General features: G+C 39.7%; 1 protein-coding gene and 1 non-coding gene across 3 annotated transcripts; both read left to right on the forward strand.

The window, feature by feature from the left end:
* Positions 1-5,980: 5,980 nt before the first annotated feature.
* LOC112168497 lies at positions 5,981-6,087 on the forward strand. Its single transcript, XR_002924265.1, has one exon. It is a non-coding gene; the product is annotated as a small nucleolar RNA R71 (small nucleolar RNA).
* A 5,346-nt stretch (positions 6,088-11,433) lies between these two features.
* On the forward strand, positions 11,434-16,660 carry LOC112202648 (probable LRR receptor-like serine/threonine-protein kinase At3g47570). Of its 2 annotated transcripts, XR_005800573.1 has the most exons (7): positions 11,434-12,131; positions 12,228-12,299; positions 12,396-12,467; positions 12,564-12,923; positions 13,297-15,285; positions 15,418-16,065; positions 16,294-16,660. XR_005800573.1 is itself a non-coding variant. In XM_040507113.1 (6 exons), the coding sequence occupies exons 4-6, from the start codon at positions 12,644-12,646 to the stop codon at positions 15,792-15,794; spliced, it is 2,646 nt and encodes an 881-aa protein (XP_040363047.1). In that variant the 5' UTR covers positions 11,434-12,131; positions 12,228-12,299; positions 12,396-12,467; positions 12,564-12,643; the 3' UTR covers positions 15,795-16,348. The 2 variants fall into 2 exon arrangements, 1 of the variants encoding a protein (XP_040363047.1); XM_040507113.1 differs by having other exon boundaries at positions 15,418-16,348.
* The last annotated feature ends 1,941 nt before the right edge of the window (positions 16,661-18,601 follow it).

Raw genomic sequence — 18,601 nt, forward strand, 5'->3', positions numbered from 1 at the left:
ATTATCAACATCATTATTGCATCTCCAATTCAAAAGAATACAGACAATACTAGTCAGCTGAGACTAAAATAATCAGAACGATTCAATTGATATAGATGAAAGAGAGTAAGATATATAACAATGTACAGACACCAACCTCTAAAATGCCATGAGTTCTTTTCATGTTAAGTGAGAGTGGCTCCTCAAACTTCAACTTGACCACTTCATCCACCTTCCACTTCTCATGTATAGCATCCACCAAACCCTGTGTGATACCGGCAGCTCCGACTTTAGTCCTTTCCAACATCCTCAAACGAACATTCCTTAGCCTCTTCAACTCATGCTCCGGAAGGGATCCCTCAGCCGAAAGCGTATTACTCCACTTCTTTATTGTCTTACCACCTTCCCCATTACCCAATTCACCTTCTCGCTCCCAAGGCAACCGAGTAGAAGCTTGAGAATCACGACCAGAAGACACAAAAGGTTCCACATTCTCATCATTTTCACTATCCCCAGATAGAATTTCATCCACAACAGCCCCAATTAAGCCTTTTGAAATCACCATCCCCTCCTTTTTTGAAACACCAACTAAAATTCCATCAATCTGTCCCTCCAATTTGCCATTTCTATGTTCAAAGCTTTTCGAAATTATTATCTTTTCCTCTTTTGAAACCCATCAATTGCTCTCTCCAATTTCCCATTTCTATCAACTTCTTCCTCTTTCTGTTTCGAAAACCCAACTGAAACTTCATCAATTTCCAAATGTTGGAAAGAAGCAAATTCACACAAGCAATGACTAAAGCTTTTAGTCCACAATGAATTAAATCACAGATAATTTCTAGTAGATTATAACTGAAAATCTCAACATAAAATTGAATCTACCAGTAAAAACCAAGAAGCCCAAAACAGAAACCAAGCAAAAAGAGAGTTGAGAACTGACCCAAGACGCGAGCTTTTCGAGAACAGAGAAGAGAGACCATCTGAGTTGAATCGAAATTCTGTACGAATTTCACTCGGACAGAAAGAAACTCGCATGAATAACCCCGCCATTGAATTGGAAGCATCTGAGTCGAATTAGATTCAACGAGAGAGGACAGGAACGACTGAAGAGTAAGCCAAAATGAATGAAATACCCAAAACGAGTAAGCCCTGGATCTAGATTAGCATAGTGGCCAGCAAGTTCTGTGATGCTCAATTTGTTCAGTTAGATCGAGAACAGAGAGAGAGAGAGAGAGAGAGAGAGAGAGAGGGATGCGATAGAGAACAGGGATTGAGAGAAATAGGCTAGGGTTTTTTGATGAGAAAATAGATTTAATAAGAGAATTGGGCTCATAGTTGTTAACTAGTGCGACAGCATTTTAGACGCAGTCACCAAGTATTGGAAGTCTGCGACTGCAAACGTTCGCCGAAGATAAATATTTAAGTTTGGCTACCCCATCGCCACGGCATAGCAACTCAGTCGCAAGTTTTACGACGGCGTGATTTTACCGAAGCGAAAAGTCAATTTTTTGCGACGGCAAACGGATGCCGACGCCAAACGGGGTAGCCGTTGCAATTATTTTTTGTAGTGTCATTGGGGTTGGAAAAGGCATTAACCACTAAAATATAATTACATAAAGCTAATCTAATTTATTTATTTTTAGTCGCCCGAGCCCTCACCCCCATACTTAAAACCAACATTGTCCTCAATGTTGCAAAGTGAGATTGAAAGCTAAAATCCAAGTCAAAATTAGGCATGAGAGTGAAGTCCGGGCGAAGGCATAAGAAAAACCTACACAAATATACTAAACTAAATACAGAGAAAAGTTATGGAAAACCCCTTTGCCGACCCTCCATTGCTCATGACCTTCGGAGAAGACCAATAAGAGACACCAACCTCAAGGCACAAGGCCTTGAATTCCTCAACGTATGCTCCATAATAGCTCTAGGTGCTCATGAAAGATCGACTCCATTGAGAAATATATAGTGTCCAAGGAGCAATGTGACACAAGTAGCCCACTTTAAAGAATAAGGACAAGGGTCCTCCATTAAGCTCATGGTCTTGGCCACCTCCAACATAACTCACAGCTGCCTATAATAACCTCCATTGAAGAATTGAAGTGAAAGAAGTCCAACTGACCCGAGTGAACAAAACTAGTGAGTGCAGAAAACTATCAGCAATGACCTTTTTGTATTTTAATGCCCATATCTCAAAATCAGAAAGTGAGAAGTAAGTGAGACTGCATGAATTGGAAAGTAGACTCAGAGAGCTTTCTATCCATATAAAGTGAGCCACCTATCTCCAACTGAGATGAAAACCAAAGCTGGTCAAAATTGCCGATCTGTCACAAAGACTTCTGCTGACCCTCAGTCACCAAAACAGAAATATCTGAAGCTCCAGAGGTGAAAAGAGGGTGAGACTAACTGGATATAAAACTATACTGATGAAGCTATGATCGGTTAAAATTTCACTTGAAAATCAATTATGAGTCAAAAATTGTTGGCCTCCAAACGCACTGATCTGTTCTGCAGTTTCTACTGTGCCCTGTTTCTGACCTCTGTCACTTGGAACACAATATCTGAAGCTAGGAAGGTTCAAATAAAAAACTATTGTACCAGCATATATAATACATGTGAAGATACATCCCTAAAAAAATTTAGCTCCAAATTTATTGATATATAGAGATTGTAGCTTCCCAAAGTCACTCTATAGTAGCTATCTCTGTTCTGACCTTCATGCATTGACCATTAAATAACTAGAGCTCCAGTGATTGAAAGTAGATTAAATTTTGGCATAAAATAGTTGACATGTAGGAGAATAGCTCCAGAAAATTTCAGCTCAAAATAGCATGAAGATATAGTCACCCAAATTCAACTGAATTTTCCAGACAGAAACTGCACACCACGACATTCTTTCTCCTTTACATTTTCAACTCCATAAACCTCCCATCCTCCCAAAAAGATGGCTAAATAGCCTTATTGTTGCAAAATGAACAAGGTAAATACAAAACAAACTAGGGTTGCCTCCTTAGAAGCGCTTTTTTTTAAAGACCCCAAGTCGGTCTTCTTCACTTTTCTCCCTCAAGGTGGCTCAAAGGATGTCTTCTTACCACCCACAACAATTGTGCTAGCATCATTATCATTTCCAAAACATCTAGCACTTGAAGAAGCGAGCATGTAGCTTGGAGGTGGAGGCCAATCATACCTCTTTGGCATTTCCTTCTTCTTCACAACTCCACAAGTCTCCCTTAATTTCTTGATGGACTCCTTTTGTGCCTCACTCAATGGTGGACTTTTCTTCTTGTGTTGCTCATAAGTCTCAAGAGTAGGGGTTGTTTGCTTTTCAAACTCGATAGTAGGCTCCAAAGTAGAAGTAGGAACTACATCATCATGCTTCAATGGTGGCTCATTGTCATAACCCCAAATAGGTGAGAAATGATTTTGTGCACGGATTGTAGGCTTGGAAGGATTCAAAGGTCCAAAGATCCGCTCACTCTTGGCTTCATTACCCTTCACTAAATTGATAGAGAGCACACTCTTCACTATTTTCGGAGGATATATGGGTTCAAGACTCTTAAGTAATACATTTTCTCCCAATACCTTCATTTTGATGGTGCCCTTTTGAACATTAATTTTTATTCCCGCGGATGCCATAAAGGGTCTACCAAGAATGATAGGTATGTCTTTGTCACTATGAGGTCCATCATCCATATCTAATACCACCAAATCCGCCAGCAAGTAGAACTTATCAACCTTGATTAACACATCTTCAACAACACCCATGGCTCTCTTAATGCTCCGATTCGCAAGTTGCAAGAATATAGGAGTAGCTTTAATAGGTCCAAGGTCATGTTTCCGGAAAGTCTCAAAAGAAATAATGTTAACACTTGAACCAAGGTTCATCAAAGCTCTATCAAAGACTTTCTCACCAATAGTGCAAGAGATATTAAAGCTCCCCGGATCCTTGAGTTTTGGGGGAATCCGTCTTTGCAAGATAGCACTAACCTCCTCACAAATCTCGAACCGCTTATCATTCTTTATCCTCCTCTTATGGGTGCACAAGTCTTTTAGAAATTTTACATAAACCTGCATTTGTCGAAGAAGCTCAATCAATGGTATATTGATATTGACCTTCTTTAAAATATCATGCACTTCGGACATCAAGCCAACTTTCTTCTTCTTCCCACTATTCTTCACATTTTCCTTTCTTGGCACATTAGAGTAGGGAAGTTGAGGTTCCGGTATGCTCAAGTCAAGAGGTGGATCAAAAGTGAGACTCCCGGTGGTGCCCCTAAGGGTAGTCATGGTCCCACTAGGGTTCTTAGCCCTCAAGGCCTCACCTAATGATGAGTAGACCGGACCACTCCTATCCCTAGAGCTATCATGCACATGTTGGTGTTCCTCCTTATTTCTCCCCTCTATTTCGGTATAAGTAGATGGTTCTAACTCATGAGTGTCAACAAGAACCTTCCTAGAGGTGTCATCGTCCTTAGATGGGTCCCTAGCCTTCATAGCCTCACCATCTAATCTTGAGGCTGAGATATCCTCATCCTTAGAAGTGTTCTTTCTCAATAAAGCTCTTTCCTTGCCACTATCAATCAAACCATATTTGCTTGCATTGTTCTTAAAGGACAAGAAACCATAACCTTTGCCAAGATTAGATCCTCCGGAAGGTACATTTTCTTCCCCTCCGGCTACCTTATCCACCCCCTTATTTCTTCCTTTTGCATTCAAAGTCACATCACCCACTCCATATTTATCGGAAGGTACATTTTCTTCCCTTCCGGTCCCATCCTCCTTGAGATAAATAGAATCATGATGTATATGCAATTGGTCATCAACAACATGACCAAGAGGTACATTTTCTTCCCTCTTGGTCCTATATGAATGCAAACCGACATCATCATCAAATAAATGATTTGTATGGAGACTAGAAGATGTAGGCATGTAAACAGGATTATCATATACCTTTCCCAAACGTAGAGTGGTGACGACATTGCATTCATGGAGTTTTCCTCTTGGGTTTGGCTCTAGTTGTGAAGGTAAGGCTCCTTGTTGACGTGTGCTAAGCTCCTTTGCCATTTGACTCATTTGCACTTCTAATAGTCCCATTTGTTTTTGCATGGTGGCTTGACCTTGGGATAGTATAGTAATACATTGAGACATAGAAGAAAGAGCATCATCACTTGCACTCTTCTTCTCCTCCGGTTGTGAGGCAATGGGAACACCTTGAAACTTGTTAGGACCATAGCCACCACCTTGAGTAAACCCAGGAGGAGCATTTTGAGCATGAAATCCTTGACTTGAGGTGGATTGGCATTGAGAACTTGGCCCGTATGCTTGCTGTCCATGTTGACCATATTGTGAAAATTGAGTGTTGCCTTGGTGTGCATTGCCATAATGAGCGAAATTTGATGAATCTTGACCTTGGCCACCTCTAAAGCTTTGCTTTCCACCTTGAAACCCACTAGATGAACCTCCTTGGTCTCTCCAAGAAAAATTAGGGTGATTCCTCCAACCCGGATTGTATGTAGGTGAGTAAGGATCATTTCTAGGGTGCCCACCGTAAGAATTTACGGCCTTTACTTGCTCTTGAACAAAATCTAGATAATTAGGAGCAAGATGACATTCACTAGTAGCATGTATAGGTGAATCACATAGAAGACATAGAGATGAAGATATAGAAGCGGCCTTGACATGATGTGTAGATGAACCACGCTCTTGAGCTTGAAGAAGTAAATCAAGCTTTCTCTCAAGCTTTTTATAATCGGCACTAGAGCTCTCTTGGGCAACCCTTGTCTCATGAGTGCTCTTGGTATCATAATATGGATCTTTCCTCACTCTTTCCCTCCTAGAATCATGATCATCCCATTGCCTCAATTGTCGACCCAAATGCTCAAGTATATCCCATGCCTTGGTTTGACCATGACTATGAAGTGAGCCTTGTGCGGCAACATCAACCCTCCTCCTCTCATGTGGTAACAAACCACCATAGAAACCTTCAATCATCATAGACTTAGTCAAGCCATGATGGGGACATGCATTGCAAATATCCTTGTACCTATCCCATGCCTCCCAAAAGGTCTCATGATCACGTTGAGTGAAGAGTAAGAGCTCATGTCTCATGCTAGTAGTCTTGTGTGGTGGGTAGTAAGCATCCAAGAAAATGTCCGTCAACTCCTCCCATGATCGTATACTCCTCGGTTGTAGCTTCAAAAACCATCCCTTTGCATCATCTCCAAGTGAGAAAGGAAACAACCACATCTTAAACTCACCCTCGGGAAGTTTACCCTTTGACATAGTGCTCACAATCGCCTCAAAGTCTTGCATATGGTTGATGGCCTTCTCGGATGATGTCCCACGGAAAATAGGCAAGATGATCAATTGTTGTGGCTTGATCTCGAAGTCCACCTCTCTAACCGGAAGTACCAAGCATGATGCCGTGTTGACCATGGAAGGTCTAGAAAACTCTCGAATACGTCTCTCCGCTATCTCTCTAACCGGTGATCTAATCGGACTCGGTGAGTGATCTCTTGGAGGTACTCTTGGCCTTGGAGGTGTTCGTGAACGATTCCTTGGCCTTTGTCTAGAAAGTCTTTGCAAAGTACGACCACTTCTCAAATTGATAGGTAGTAAAGTACTACTCATGCACCTTGCAAAAATATGACCACGTGGTAAGTACTCAAGAATTCACAAAATAAGCACTTTGAATTTAATTTCACGCTTCACAATAAATGAGAGGGGTAATGAGAGAAGGTGAGACAACAATTAAATAAGAAACTAAAATAAGCAAAGCTAAGAATAAGTGAAAAACTAATGACTCAATAAACTAATGACTAATTAGGAAACCTAATAAGTCAAGCCAAGTGACGATCGCTATCGTTGCTCATGTCTTACATGTACTACAAAGTAATACAAGGCCCGTCACTTCGATAGAAATAACCACGAGTCTCAACAAACAAACACACAACTAGGAAATAATCAAAATAAGAAACGTAAAATAAAGAAACACTTTTTTTTTTAATCTAAACAAACAAAGAAAAAATAATAATAATAATAATACTAAAACTAAAAAAAATAATGCAAGTGACCTAAAAACCGAAAACCAAGGGATTAAAGCTATTACACTTTAATCCCCGGCAATGGCGCCATTTGATTTGGGTGCTTAGATGCAACTTACGCGCAATAAGGGCACGGTCATCAAAGAAGTGGGAAATATTTAGACCCGAAATTATCGTACCACGGGGATTGACAAGCTAACTTCAATCCTTGGTTATGCCGATTACTAAGTCACTAACAATTAACAAAGAACCTAGAAAAATAGCATCAAACTATTTACATGCCCGGCTCGGAACAACCAAGCCTAAAATGGTCAAGAGAACCACAAGTGAATGCGGAAACTCACAATCAAGTGGTATTGACAATGAAAGTGGTTTATGAAATTTGATTTTGATTGTGAAAAATAAAATTGACAATTGAAAATTAATATTGCAACTAAAGATAAAGATAATAGAAACTTAACAAGATATGAAAATTAGGTCACTAGGGTATCCTCCTAGACAAATCTAATGCATAAATATGCTCCGACAATGGTCATTCAATTCATAATGGCATCAAGAACCATACCCAAGGCTTTTCAAGGCTCATGGGTCATTAGATTCCTTAAAGGGTATTCCTACTCCGGATCAAGGGTCGTAGAAACTCAATTGGGACAATCTAGAGCCTTGTTAGGGCCTCTAGTTGCACCAAAAGGCGAAGAGTCCTAGAATCAAGGTTCCCAAGCTACCCAATACGGCAATCGAAATTGGTATTGTAGCTAACCATGTTCTAAACAAGTGTCCTAGCTATAAATTAGAGAAGTGGTTAGGTCCCCTAATTTGTTCTAGACTTGCTCATCTACAAATTCAAGAGTTAATCAAGCTCCTAAACATGCATCTAAGCCAAATATTATAGAATAGAACATATGCCAAACACAAAATTGAAAATCATTAAATCAAAACATATTTATTACATTAAATCCATGCTAGGGCTCAAACCCTAGCTTCCTAAATAGACTACTCACAACCCATCAACAAATCAACAACAATATACATCAATTAAAGAGGGAAAATGTAGGTACAAGTTTTGATTAACTTGGTGTGTTGGCATTCCATACAAAACGGGAAAATATCTTTGAGGTTTAACTTTCTTTATTTAAAGATATTTTTCTGTTTATGAAATTGTGTATTTGATTCCCTACGGTTTTTAGGATTTTGTGGATATCTTGGAATAAAAGCTCTTTCCTAATAGAAGTCTAATTAGGGCTGTTTCTGGTTTGTTTGAGTGGTCGTCGCTGGTTGAATATATATTGCAGGAATATACTCGGCAAAAGTGCACTTCATATACGCAAGAATTTTTGGTTTGAGTCTTGCATGTTTGTTTGAGTTTGTGTCTTCACAAAGAGCCAAAACACTTGGTCTATGTATAAGTGTTTGTGATCATAGTTTCATATGCGTAATACTCTCTCGAGATCAGTAGGGAGACTGTGAAGAAAGAAGAACAAGATTTGAAGATCGTTCAAGTGAAGAAGTTCTAGAAGGAAGACAAACTTTGTATTATATTTTGTGTGAATCTTATAGCTGAGCTAGAGCTATTCAAAGTTTGTAAAAGAACATATCATTTTCAATATGATGATCTTTATTTTTGGTTCTCAAGAGTAAGAGCCCCGCAGTGTTTTTAATCTCATACTTGAGGTTTTCACTGCTTAACCAAAATCTGGTGTTTAGTTTGTTATTTTGGTTTCTGCTGCCCAGTAAGGATTGATCAGTGCACTGCAATCCTCGTTTTCCAGAAAATCATATTCTGTCCTTGTATTTTCAGAAAAAGTAAAGAGGGGTGAGAAGTAACAAGAACAAGTCACAATTGCTATAGAGCAAATATGAGAAGCCTTGATTTATGCCTTCTCACTTTTACCCAATCTCAAAACTTGAAGTCCCTTGAAATCTCTTGAGAAATTGATGAGGATTTGATGAGAGGAAGTGAGGAAAATAATGGGAGGATGGTGGTGTGGCTGTTGCGCAGAGAGAGAGAGAGTAATGGGATCCGGTGATATCTTGGTGGTGGTGTGCGACAGAAGGGGAAGAATGGCAAAACCGAAAACCGAAAACCGAACAGATTCGGTGCGGTGCGGTTTTTTCAGTGGCAAAACCGAAAACCGAACCGAACAGATTCGGTGCGGTGCGGTTTTTTCCAGTTCGGTGCGGTTTTTTTCGGTGCGGTTTTTTTCGGCTGCGGTTCGGGTTTCGGTGCGGTTTTTTTCGGTTTTCGGTTTCGCGAACCCACCCCTATTGAATAGGGTGAGGTCGGCCACTGTTCGTCTCTAAGAGAGAGGAGAGAGATATTAATTGGTGTGGCCTCCTTTTTGTGGCTGAGAGAGAAGGAGAAAGGATCATGGTCATGTGCTACACGTGACCAGAAAGAAAAAGAAAGAGGAAAAGATGGCTGAGACGTCATCAGCATGCCATCCCACAATTAAGCTTAATTGTTAAGGGTGATGTCATGATGACATCATCCTTTTTTTTTTTTTTCTTTCCTTCTTTCTTGCTTTTTCTTCTTCTTCTTTTCGTCTTCTCCTTTTTTCTTCTCAATATAGTTTTGCACATAATCGTGGAGGCAATTAGATTCCGCTCCCTTGATGGCGTTGACCACGGTTGACCCGTATTGACAATTTCGTCCTTTTATCGGAAACTCCATTTTGCTCAATTTTCGAGTCATTTTCTTTCGATTTCTGCAACTCTGCTTATTTTCTACAAGTAAATAAAAATAGATTAATTACATTATAATTGACTTTAAGACTAACTAATTTATCGTGTTTTAGATACAATTACATGCATAAAAATGCGTGTAATCATCCTCGCCACTTGGGTATCAAAGAGTGGGTTCGCTACCCAACACCCTCTGCTCAGCGCAGCTCCCCTCAACAAACAATACACTGGCCAAACAGAGGTCTATCTTAGCCGGAGAGTGGGGGACTCCCTAGGGGGCCTAGCAGGGACCCACCCGAAAGGGTATAAAGCGTTTGTTCAGTAAGTCCATGGTTGACAACGCACTGATGCTAATTATGCTTCTGCAAGACTGGCGGAAGCAACTCTTCGAACCGCTAGGCAACTCCCCAACCAAGATTGCCCTCCTTGACTGGGGACTTGGGGGACTTGTACTTACATAGGCATTTGCAAGCATAATTGGCTCATGCTACCCCCCAGCGGTACCGACTCCCGCCAAAGGAGTGACCTACGGGAATACAGCCAAGCAGGCTATCACTTGAGCTCCGGTTTGCCCCCAGATCACCGCTAACGCGCCGCCACGCGGCGCGCCAAGATAGCATCAGAAGCTCCAGCAGCTAGGACTGAAACATATCAGTCCCACATAGAAAACATGGAGAAGATCAGCTTTCTCCTCCCCTATAAAAGGTTTTCTCCTCTCTCCTCATTAATTACGCATTTAATATTTACCTACTGTTACTTTGTCAACATAAATACATTGACTAACTTAGGCATTGGAGAAGAGAAGACCGCACAGTGCGGTCTCCCTCTGACGCCCTCTGTATTTCATTTGACAGGTAGCGGGAGCTCTGAGAGTATCATAGGTAGCGGTCCACCCATCGGACCAGCGTTAACAAAGGTTTAGCTACCACTGAACTTTAAACATTAACATAAACTCTTTAATTTCAACTCTGAAAACGATAACACTAAAGTCCTTCATTGTCGAAAATGAAGTCCATTACGACACCTTCTAATTTCAACTCCGAAAAGATACCATTAAAGTCTTGTCTACTATTAACATTCTCCTTGTGAATCTCTGAATTTCCGGCTGATGATCAATTATCTCTAAATTATATTGTCAGAGCTCTTAATAGCTGATCGAATAGTCGTGTCATACAAGTTTATATCTACCATATAATTAAGAGGCCCCAGCCACGTACATAGTTGCCCATCTATCTGTGCACTAGTTAAGTCGTCTTGATATAGAGTTTTCATATGCTGAAAAGTCAAGGCACTAAGGATGTGTTTGGTATACCTGTGTTTTTAAGAAAAACTATCTTTTACTTTTTTCTAAAAATAAGTTGCTGAAAAGCATTCCAGATTATGAGAACCATTAATTCAAAACAAAAGCTAGATGTCTTTCATTGTCAAAAATGAAGTCTATTGTACTATGAAATCTTTAATTTCAACTCTGAAAATGATAACATCTGAAAATGATAACATTAATTCATTGTCGAAAATGAAGTCCATTATGACACCTTCTAATTTCAACTCCGAAAAGATACCATTAAAGTCTTATCAAGACGACTAGTACACAAATAGATGGCCAACTATGTAGGTGGCTGGGGCCTCTTAATTTTGTGTTAGATATAAACTTGTATGACACAACTATTCGATCAGCTATTAAGAGCTCTGAGAACAAAATTTAGAGATAGTTGATCATCAGCCGGAATTGTCTATTATTAACATTCTCTTTTCGGAGTAGTGCGTGTGTGTGTATATATGGACATCGAGGGCCAGTTTCTCTTGTAATTAACTCTCCTTAGTCTCGGTTACAATTCCAAACATTTTGCATTTCCATCTCTCCATCTCCAGCCACATATATTCACACAATGGAAAGAATTACTTGGTTCTTCCTGGCCGTGGTTAGCTGCTTAACCATGGCAGCAGCACAAACCAATAGTAATCTCACCACAGACAAGTATGCTCTTCTTGCTCTCAAAGCCTGTATCACCAGTGATCCGCAGAACATTATTTTCACCAACTGGTCAACCACCACCCCTGTTTGCAATTGGGTTGGTGTCACTTGTGGTGCACGCCATCATCGAGTCGCAAGCCTAAACCTCTCTTACATGGGACTCACAAGCACCATTCCTCCGGAACTTGGCAACCTTTCATTTCTTGTTAGGCTAAGCTTTAAAAATAATAGTTTTCACGGTACCTTGCCTCCAGGGTTGGCTCGTCTGCGGAGATTAAAGTTCATTACCTTTGGTTTCAACAACTTTATGGGTATCATTCCGTCATGGTTCGGGTCCTTATCAAAACTTCAAGCCTTTTATTTGTATGGTAATCAGTTTTCGGGTTACATACCCAGTGCCATCTTCAACTTATCAGCACTCGAAGTAATTGATTTGAAGTATAACTAGCTATCAGGTACGAACTAACATACCAACCATCAAATTATCTGTTCATTATGTACACTTCATCATTAACTTGTAAGATAAGCTTATATCTAATTAATAACTACAGGTAGCATACCCGCTGCCATCTTCAACTTATCAGCACTCGAAGTAATTAATCTGAGCTATAACCAGCTATCAGGTATGAACTAACATACCAACCATCAAATTATCTGTTCATTATGTACACTTCATCATTAACTTGCAAGATAAGCTTATATCTAATTAATAACTACAGGTAGCATACCGAGAGAAATCGGAAACCTAACAGTGTTGAAGGAGATATACCTTGATAGTAATAATTTCAAAGGTATGACATAGATCGACCAATTTTCTTGAATTAAATGGATTTGAAACTTTTATTATCATATATCTTATAGATGAGTTGTATGTGTTGTTTATTCAGAACTTCCGAATGAGATTGGCAATTTGGATCAATTAGAAGAATTGTATGTGCAAAACAATGCCTTACAAGGGCCTCTTCCTATGGTTGTCTTCAACATGTCGTCTTTAACAACTTTGACTTTCTTTGGAAACAACTTGACTGGTAGTCTTCCGGACAATATATGTCAATATCTTCCGAGCATTCAAACCTTGAGTTTGTCAAAAAACCAACTTGTCGGTCCACTCTCATCCAAATGGTCGCAATGCAAACAACTTCTTTCATTAGAATTGGGGATGAATACTTTCAGTGGAAGCATACCCACCAATATTGCCAATTTAACCCAAATACAGCAGATTGTCCTTCGCACAAACTATTTGACAGGTACTTATAATCGCAGCATATAATATTCAATAATCACTTTATACTGTTCCTATCATTTTATTTCTCAAGTAATTACAGTTGATAAAGAAACTAATTTTCTAATTGGCCAAAATTGTTATTTTGAAAACAAAAAGTTTTCATCAATCAACTGGTAAATATATGAACCGATTATAACATGAAGAAACCAAAGAAATGAACATACCTGGTGGTTAGATTCCATTGATTCATATTGTATACACTATCATCCAAAAAAAAAAATGATTTGGAACATCTATAACCCACTGAATATGTAGCACAAAATGATTTTGAGTATCTATAACCTAAAGAAATATATTTAATAATAATAATTCAGGTGTTGATATAATTGTGGCAGGTACTATACCACATGAGATTGGTTATCTTCCGAATTTGGAGGCATTGAGCCTCGGAACTAATAATCTCAATGGCGTCATCCCATTTCCAATTTTCAATATTTCCACTATAACATTATTAGATCTTACTGCTAATGATCTCTTAGGTAGCCTCCCAACAAATATAGGCCTTGAGCTTCCAAACCTACTAGAGCTCTATCTAGGAGGAAATAAACTCAGCGGAGTAATCCCCAAGTCCATCTCCAATGCTTCTCAGCTCACGATCATAGATCTGGGAGAAAACTTCCTTTCCGGCTTTATTCCTAGCACGCTATGTACCTTAACAAAGCTTGAGGTGCTTTCCTTATACCAGAATAATTTAACCCTTGATACTTCTATTCCAGATGTAGATATTCTCTCTTGTCTGCCAAATCTTAAAAAATTGGTAGAATTCCAAATCATAAACAATCCATTAAATGCCAAACTTCCGATTTCCTTTTGGAATTTCTCTACATCACTTCACATTGTCAAACTAGGGAATTGCAAAATGAGAGGTAACATCCCCAATGAGATAGGCCACTTGAGCAGCTTGATACACTTAGATCTGGGAGAAAATGAACTAAGTGGACCAGTTCCGACCTCAATGGGAAGATTGCAAAACCTCCAAATTTTGGATTTGAGTGGTAACGAATTGCAAGGACACATTCCAGATGAGCTTTGTCAACTGAACCATCTTGGTGAGTTATCATTGTATGGGAATCAACTTTCAGGTTCAATACCTTCATGCTTGGGTAATCTAACCGCAACCCTAAGAAATCTATTATTAGGGTCTAATATGTTGAATCTCTCAATACCATCTACCTTGTGGAGACTCACAGATATCTTGGAATTAGACTTATCATCCAATTCACTAATTGGACCTGTCTCGGAAGGTGTTGGTAATTTGAAAGTTGCCACCCTTATAGAGTTATCAAACAACCAATTCTCTGGTAGTATACCAAACAGCATTGGGAGCCTTCAGAATTTGGTCCATCTCTCTTTGGCAAATAATAATTTACAAGGACTAATTCCAAGTTCAGTTGGCAAGTCGATCAGCTTGGAATTTTTGGATTTATCCATAAACAATTTGTCAGGAGTGATTCCCAAGTCTCTTGAATCACTCTCATATCTCAAGTATCTGAATTTGTCTTTCAATAAACTCAAAGGAGAAATTCCAACAGGCGGACCTTTCAAAAACTTTTCTGCTCAATCTTTTGTTTCGAACCATGGACTCTGTGGTGCATCCCAATTTCATGTTCCACCATGTAAAAGGAAAACTAGCAGATCTATCTTGAAATATGTCATTCCAGGGATCTTGTCACCGATGCTTCTTTTGACCATCTTAATTTGGATGGTCATGTTATGCAGAAAAAAGGATGTGGAAGCTCCAACAGAGACTGCTCTTTTGGCTCAACTTGAATGGAAAAGAGTTTCATACAAAGAAATTGCTAGTGCGACAAATGGATTCAATCTAAGAAACTTACTTGGGAGGGGGGCTTTTGGTTCAGTGTATAGAGGAAGACTGTCAGATGGAATAGATGTTGCTATAAAGGTTTTTAATTCAGAGACAGAAAGGGCATTTACAAGTTTTGAGGTTGAATGTGAAATGCTAAGCAATCTTCGTCACCGAAATCTTGTCAAAGTCATTAGTTGCTGCAGTGAAATTGATTTCAAAGCTCTTATACTGGGTTTCATGCCTAATGGGAGCTTGGAAAAGTGGTTGTATTCTCAGAATTGTTCTTTGAACATGCGGCAGAGGTTGGATATAATGATAGATGTTGCATCGGCACTGGAGTATCTCCATCATGGTTATGATGTATCTATTGTCCATTGTGATTTGAAGCCAAGCAATATACTACTAGATGATGAAATGGGTGCACATGTTTCTGATTTTGGCATTGCAAAATTCCTAAATGGAGGAGATTCTATGACTCAAACCATGACCCTAGCCACAATTGGGTATATGGCTCCAGGTAATGTACTACTGCTAGTTTATCTTTCAATTTTTTTTGTATGTGGTCCTTAATCGTGAAGAGATCTAACTTATGGTTTTCTTTTGATTTAATATATATATATATATATATATATATATATATATATATCAGAGTATGGAATGGAAGGAAAAGTTTCGAGAAAGGGGGATGTGTATAGTTTTGGTATTGTAGTAATGGAAACATTCACAAGAAGGAATCCAACAGATGAAATGTTTGTTGGGGATATGAGTTTAAAGCAATGGGTTGCGAATTCACTATATCAAGATGCAATAGTTGATGTTGTTGATGCCAAGCTACTTGGGACAGAGGAAGATCATGATTTTGTGGGCAAGAGAGAATGTTTATCATCCATTATGACATTAGCTCTTGGTTGTTCAGCAGAATCACCAGAAGAGAGGATAAATATGCAAGAGGCTCTAGCCACACTCAATAAAATCAAGATCAAGCTTATAAAGGAAGTTCCAGGAAGTATGCTTCCAAAGAAGTGATGAATACTATAGGCTATAGCATATCATATGGCATTTGACTTGGTTCTATCTTGTTGAAACTTGGAGAAGTGTATATTGTGTGAGATTCGCCGGTTGATGTAGTATCTTAGTAATTCCAGGATATGGCTTTGTATTTTATCTGCTGTTATGAACATACTTTGAATCCAGGCATCAGTCAATAGCTACACACGAGTAGAGTACTGACTGAAAATATTCTATGCTTGCACCGATGCATGCAATAGTACATGGAATGGTGGATATATTACTGCAGGTACACTTTCCCATCTTGCAAGCATAAACAACATTGCAGAGAAATAGGCAACACAATTCAGAGTCCAAGTTTTATGTTACAATGAATTAACTAGAATCCTTCCAACTACATTCAGAATATATCTTACAAACTCCCAAGGCTTTAGTATATATTTGGAGCTTATCACCAAATACAAGCGATGTTTTCTTTTGTCTTCGATTATGAGATTAGCTCTTTCTTGTTCTGCAGATTTACCAGAAAAAAAACTATAAAGAAGATGTTGCAGCAATGTAACATCAAGATCAAGTTTTTGAAGGACGCAGCATTAGGTTTGGTCTATGAACAGTCTTGTCCAGCAGACCTTCAATTGGTGGATTTCTATAGAATGTTTCATGGCATTTGATTCAGTCTTTAATTGATGTACTAGTTTGATGTGTCGGATCTCCTAGTTAAGGTAATTGGTTGGTATTAAAATAGCAATTCAGTAATTGTGCTGTTTCTGAAATTACCTAATCACTGTATTTTCTTTTTTCTTCTACTTCTGAACAATCACTGATTCATTGTAGAGCATATATGACTGCTGTAACACATGCATGCAATGGTAGATGTAATGAAATGAAACAGAAATTCAAAGCTTACTTGGTAACAAAGAGGCTCAGGACCAACGCTGATCATATTGAAAATTCAAGTGAAAGTCACATGAGCTTTAAAATCAAACACAAGTGCTGCAAAACCTAAATTCATCGAATACCTTTTGATTTTGATCTCATCCAATAAGAATCCGTGATTGGTTTGATTGCTACAGGGGAAGACTTGATTTAATCAGGTATAGCAAAGATGCCTACCAGTCGGATCACATTACTGATTAACATCGTGAATTGGAAAATAACCTTCCGATTGGAAAATTAACATCTTCATTAACAAGTCACGCTTGATGAAGAACAAGATTGGGCTTCTTTGCATGTTGAATTGGTATTGAAGAGCGAGGTTGGGCTTCATCCGTCTAGGCCCACGGCCATCCTTTGCCTATCCAGAAATTGTGAAGCTAGGGTACAAATGAACTTGGATCTAAAATTAACACAATCTGATCGACTCATCAACTGCAAAACTTGCATTTAAACCTCAATTCTTTGTGCGTCATACTTGAATTTTTGAACCTGAATTTCGAGTGAAGGGTTCTGAGAAGAAGGATGTTTAATATCTTGTTAGGATTCATCATTCTAAAGTAATCAAGGAAAATATCACTGCACGGGCCAATTAATTACCAGAATTACATTAATGCGCCACACTACTGAGATTCCGACTTCTAGAAAAGATTCAAAACTGGAGGGGATGAAAGGGCACAACAAGACAGAGACTTTTGAAGAATAGAATAGAGAAAAACCCTAAGAGCGAAAACCTACTCGTCCGGCTGCGCCGCCATGCCTGTGATGGCTTTTGGTCTCGCCGGCGTGCGTCGAGTGCGGTCGGACGGGATGTTGGTGTAGGTGATCGGAGATTGAGGTTGGGAGGGTGTTGTTTGCCTCGCTCTCTGCCGACGGCGGTATATGCACAGGTAGGGATTTTGGGATGGTTAGTGGTGATCGGTGGTGTGGTTGACGTGCGCCCCCAATCGGGATCGGTCGTTGGATCCATCCGGATCTCGTCGTCAATCCGGTGGAGATTGGGTGGGTTTTGGTGTCGGATCGAGCAGCAGGCGGTGACGGGAATTCCAGATCTGGGTTTGCGCTCCAGGCTGGGCTCTCCAGGTTTGAAGTGGTGGTGGTGCAGGTCGTGATCTGCTGGCGCTCTACCGGCGGGGATTTCTGTGCAACCGGCGTTTTGGGCTGCGTTCAAGGTTTCAAACCTTCTGGCCTTCCTTCGATGGTGGGCCTATTATGGGCCTGATGGTACTTGGGCTGGGGGTTTTACCCTTGGTCTATTATGGTTTGTTTTTTATGTTAAAGTTTTCAGTTATTATTTTTAGGGTAAAAAATACAAACAGTACCCAAATTATGGTCGATTCCGAATTTCTGTACCCAAGTTTTCAAAACTATCACTTTGGTACCTGAAGTTCGGACCCCGACCCAACTTTAGTACCTAGAACACTATTGGCCGTTACGGAGTTAGTCAACTGTCAAACTTTGAGGGGTATTCTCGTCCTTTCACCAGATTTCTTCTTCTTCCTCAAACGCTCTTCATTTTCTTCTTCTTCCTCAAACTCTCTTCATTTTCTTCTTCCTCCCAACTCTCCTATCATCTTGGGCACGGGTGGGCTGCGCAGGCGCGGGGCGCTGGGTGGGCTGCGGGTACATATGTTGGGTCGGGCTAGATAACCTGGGTACCATTGTGATAGTTTTTGAAAATTTGGGTACAGAAATTCAGAGTTGGTCATAGGTTGGGTACTATTTGTATTTTTTTCCCTAGAGGTAAAGACAGAGGGTCGGTTTTATCCCTAAGAAAATGCCACGTGACATGATAGTTAACGCCGTCCATGACGGCAGGTACGAATGTTGGGTCGGGTGGGATATTTGGGGTACCATTATGATAGTTTCGGAAGCTTGGGTATAGAAATTCG

Source organism: Rosa chinensis, chromosome 5 (genome assembly GCF_002994745.2).
Source record: "Rosa chinensis cultivar Old Blush chromosome 5, RchiOBHm-V2, whole genome shotgun sequence".
Classification (NCBI taxonomy): Eukaryota; Viridiplantae; Streptophyta; class Magnoliopsida; order Rosales; family Rosaceae; genus Rosa; species Rosa chinensis.